Here is a 4,922-nt window from a genome sequence, read left to right as displayed (position 1 = left end):
CGGCCCCCCCCCCCCCCCCCCCGACCATCTGTGCCCTGCACCTGCACAGAAAAGGTCTCTGGCTTCCCCAGCTCGTGTGCAAAGGACGGAGTGCTCAAAGGACCGTGTGGGACTGCTCCATCATGACACTCTGGGAAATAAGCCCATCCAGCTATTAGTCATCTGGGGGCATGTTAGGGCTGAAATACAGGATACACGTATCATATAACCTTGCTGAATTGAAAGAGGAACCTTATAGCGTTCCCTGGGAAATGCCATAGTATCTATTTAGTTATAATGTATATGCTTTTCTTACTTCCCAGAAGGATTGGAAGCAGCTGGTAAATACCCTGGAGCCATACAGTAATGTATATGTTCTTGCAGAACGTTGATGATTATTCTAAAATAATTTCCATGGAACCCTCGGGGGTGTTCACTGCTGGGCATAATCCTCATGATGCCTGGCAGTTGTTCGGTAACATGATATTGAAGCCCCAATATCCAGGATTTCCTGAGGCCTATGTGGGCCGTTCTCCAGCCCTTCCTTCCTGCAGCTCCAAAAACTGCATCTTCAAATAGTTTCAAGTAGTAACTGAAAGCAAAGGTGGTTGCCTCACAGAGGCTGAATTGCATGTAGGAAAAGAAATGTAAGGAAGTGTGTTTCCCACGCTCTGGAGGTGGCCCCGTGAAAGGAGGGGCACTCAGCAAACCAATGTACCTGTCTTTGGGGTCTGAATCCCTAGAGAGGATACAAAAGCTGCAGCTTCCAAGCTTACACATAGAGATACCTTTTCTTTTGAGGACAAATTAGGGGAAATATTTTTCAAATACATAGGACTAGGTTCTAGACTCCAGGCAACCCTCAAACATTCAAGGGCAGAATAGCCTACTCTAGAATATTCCAGCTTCCTGTGCTTCTGGTCATTTTCCTCTGTTTTCTTGACTATTCCGTAGCTCATTCAGAGGTGGGTAGCAGAAAAAGAAGAGACAAGATTCCAACTAACAGCTGAAATAAATTTCAAAGCATTTTCTTTTTGCTCCATGTGCTTGCACTTTTGTATTCTCTCTGCCACAGATATTATTAGCAGTAATTATAACGGCCACTATGTAGGGGGGAACTCACAGTGTGCTGAGCACTGCACTGAGCCATTTCATGTAATGCAGATGGTTTCATTAACCCTCTAGGTAGGTCCCTCAGAAAAGAAAACTGAGGCCCAGCAAGGCTGGGATATTTGCCCACCACCAAACAGCTGGCTAGAGAGCTGAGATTCAAACCTCTAGGTTGTACTCAATCCTGAGAGGCTCAGAAGAAACCCCTGGGGTGTTACTTTTCGGCCCCCAGGCCCGATTTTTGCTTTTATTGACATTTGTTTGCTTTTATTTTATTGACATTTTGCCAGAAAAATGTCAATCTGCCTGACATGCTTTTTGCCAAGGTGTTCTGAGAGCTTTGGCTGGTAAAGGGGTGAATTTGCTCAGCAGCCCTGTCCAGGGGGCTGCATGGGCGGGGAGTGTGTGCACATGCCTGGATCACACGTGTTGTTTTGCTTGTGCAGCATGTGGGGAGACCCTGCAGGACACGACGGGAAACTTTTCTGCACCCGGTTTCCCGAATGGCTACCCTTCTTATTCCCACTGTGTCTGGAGGATATCGGTCACTCCAGGGGAAAAGGTAGGTATGAAACCACCTCAGGAAATGACAGCGCATTCTTTGCATTGAGTGAGGCATGAGGAACTAGTATTATTATTAATAGTAATAATGATAGCTGTTAGGTTATGAGCACCTACTATGTGCCAGTCACTGGGCAAGCTTGCTTAACGTTCATGATTTCTGGACTTTCCCACCAGCCTCCTCCATACAAATGGAGGCCTATGTACTAAATGTCTACAGGGGTTATAAATCAAGCTCACAGTATGTAAAACAAAGTAGGTGCCACCCTCCTACCTTGCTAAATACACCATCAGGATGCCCTGGAGGGTGAGGATCCAATTTAGAATTTCTTGATGCCTCGGAGCGCTGTTCTGGAAGGTGGCACTACAGGGAGAGCTAGCCCCCAACCACGGCTGGCCCCTCTTCCTCTTCCCAGCCCCAGCTCCATCTAGGTGCACCCAGGGCACCCCCCAGCCCACAACCCCAAGCACCCTCCACTCCTACCTTGCAAACAGCTGTTCCTTGGCTCCCTCTCCAGTGGAGGTGGACTGGCCAGCTGTGCTGTCCACCCTCAGGAGGATGGATCCAGGGCAGAGGTCCTTGTACACCTGGAAGTGGCCTCAGGGCTATTTGGGCAGGGAATTCCAAGGTCCTGGGCTCCTGAGGTGCAGTCTAGGAGCTGGGAAAACTCTGTATAGGCACATTCCTTTGGTTCCGAAGATTCCATGACCCTCTAAACTTGAGCCCAGCTCAGGGGTCTCTTTTGCCCTGGTCCAAGAGTGGTATATTCTTAACCTTTCTGCAGGGTTCATCTCCTTATATCCATTATTTGAACAAGGAATCCGAGGCCCAGACATTTTTTAAATTGCCCACATTCAGAGGAAGACATAGAACTGGGAACTGGGGCTTCTGCACCTCGAACCTACAGTTCACTACAAACCCAAGGGTTCTTCGTGTTGTCTCAACCTAGATGCAGCTACTTTTGCATCTCTGGCCCTTGGGTCTATCTCCCTGCAGTCATACCTGTCATGGCTTGTCTCACAGTATCATGACTGCTGGCTATTTGGCCGTCCCCTTTCTAGACCCTAAGCTCACTGAGTACAGACATGGTTCACCTCAGCACCCAACACAGCCCATGGCACAGAGTCATACAATAAGTATTATTTGTTGAATGGATGTGTAGATGGATGAGCGGCTGAATGGAAAACTTACAGGTGGGCGTGCAGTGGGAGGTGTTGGATTTTCAGTTGCCTGTAGCCAATCTTCAGATATTCCTAATTCATCACTATAAAAAAAATGTCCACTTAAGTGCTGAGTTAAATATACTGTGATAACTAGAGAGAAACAATGGCTTAGACCATTGTGAGCATTTTCTACAGGCTGGGCGCTATTCTCAGCATATCGTGTGGAGTCTCTCATTTAATCCTCACAACAGCTTCATGTGATTGGCGCTATTAGCACATCACTTTGCAGTTAAGGAAATGGACTCGCTTAAGGCTACTCAGTTTGTTGTATTGGGATTTGACCCCAGGCATTTTGACTCTGAGAGCCTGAATGCTTAACTATCATCCTAAATTATTCCACAAAGGGGACAGGCTGATAGACATTTGAACATGCATTCATACACACAGACTCACATGCACACATACACACACACACGCACACACACACACACACAACAGCCACACGCACACATCCTTCCTCTGGCTCTAAGCATTTATGACTGTGTGGTTGTCATCGTGAGCCTGAGAAACTTCAGACCTGTCTGCCTTGGGCAGATGAGGTCCCTGTGCCTGCAGGAGGCATCCATGGGAGGGAAGGAGGAGGAGGGGGAGGAAGGGATCTGGCAAATCCCTAAATTGTTGAATTGCCCTGAATAGCAGAGGCTCTGTGATCTGCTTGAACTGCATGAGATTCACCAAGCTTTAATTATTATTGCTGACTGGGGGCAGGGAGAATATATCATTGAAATTCCAGCACCAATTATTTCAACTTCTGCTTCACCCACCCAGCCTTCCCCAGAGCTGCTGGTCATCGGCAAACTTGACTGATTTGAGTTTCACCTCTTGTTCATCACCTCTTCCCCTATGGTCTTTATGGTTCACTAACATACTTAAATAATTAGCCTGAATAATTATCTGTTCATTCAGATTGTGAACGTGTTACCAAGGAAGTTGTAATAACGTTTCCTTTCTGAAATTTTAAAAAGCAAAGGCTAAAGAATTATATTGCAAACAGTTAGCAAGGATTACTGAGCCCTTCCACCTGAATTCTAGCACCGTGGGAGAGACGAAAGAAATCTAAGTACAACCCTTGTCTTCAAGAGACTTAGAGTTTAGTTGGGGTCCTCCCTTCACCCCTAGGGAGTCTCATTTAATTGAAGGAGGGGCATTTGCTTGGCACTGGTATCTTTTTAACTTCTGAGGTGATTCTAATCCACAAGCAGGTTGAAAGAAAAGTGACATCACACACACACACACACACACACACACACACACTACAACACAGCAGGTAAGCTGGCCAGTTATTTTCTGGTACTGACTTCATTTCCTAGGAGATCACAGGGCTTTGTGGAAGACAGTGCTCCTTGTCCTGAGACCTGAACAAGGGAGCTGGTGGACACACTCAAGGTGGGCAGCCTGTGTGAAGAGCACTTTGTGTGTCCGGTTCATGGTGCATTAAGTGTACATTCAGTGTGGCTTGATGTTTTAAATCGCCATTCATCAAGTGTCTATTATGTGCCAGGCATAGCACTACACACGCCATGTACAGTTTCTCGTGCAGTCCCCTCAACAGCCCAATGGTGTGCATGTTTCTTTACAGACAAGGAAGCTAAAGGCCCAAGAGGACAAGTATTTTCCCAAGATTCCAGAGCCAGGAAGGGTAGAGCTGGGAGGAAATCCAGATCTGCCTGCCTCTAAAATGCCTGCTCTAGAGTCACTCTAAGATAGGGAGGGAGGAGTTCCAAAGAGGGAAAGATCATATCCATCTGGGAAATCAGGGAAGGACTCAAGGGGGAGGGAGGGGCCCCCTATCCAGGCATGGGAGGGTCTCATTAGCATGGATGTATCAAGGTGCACCCAGAAATAAGGTCACATAGGATGGGTGCTGGAGGCTCTGGAAAGTAATCAGAGTTTAATTTATGAGATGGGGGCATAGGGAGCTGCTGAAGTTTTCTGAGCACAGGAGGGATCCGGTAAACATGAGCTGTAAGTGCAAGATTGATCCAGAAGACCTAGTGTGCAGAATGGACGGGGGCACGGCAGGGAGGGGTTCCGGAATCATCTCAGCA

General features: G+C 47.3%; 1 protein-coding gene across 1 annotated transcript in view; it reads left to right on the top strand.

Annotated features, from left to right (window-relative positions):
• TLL2 (tolloid like 2) overlaps nucleotides 1–4,922 on the top strand; it is a 131,303-nt gene that overhangs the window by 94,256 nt on the left and 32,125 nt on the right. Inside the window, exon 9 of the mRNA XM_007456189.1 lies at nucleotides 1,536–1,651. Within this exon, the coding sequence (XP_007456251.1) occupies nucleotides 1,536–1,651 (116 nt within the window). The remainder of the gene's footprint in view (nucleotides 1–1,535; nucleotides 1,652–4,922) is intronic.

The sequence above is a fragment of the Lipotes vexillifer genome, unplaced genomic scaffold (assembly GCF_000442215.2).
Source record: "Lipotes vexillifer unplaced genomic scaffold, Lipotes_vexillifer_v1.1 scaffold184, whole genome shotgun sequence".
Taxonomy (NCBI): Eukaryota; Metazoa; Chordata; class Mammalia; order Artiodactyla; family Lipotidae; genus Lipotes; species Lipotes vexillifer.
Note: the sequence above shows the minus strand (reverse complement) of the source record. Positions and strands in the feature narration are given on the sequence as shown.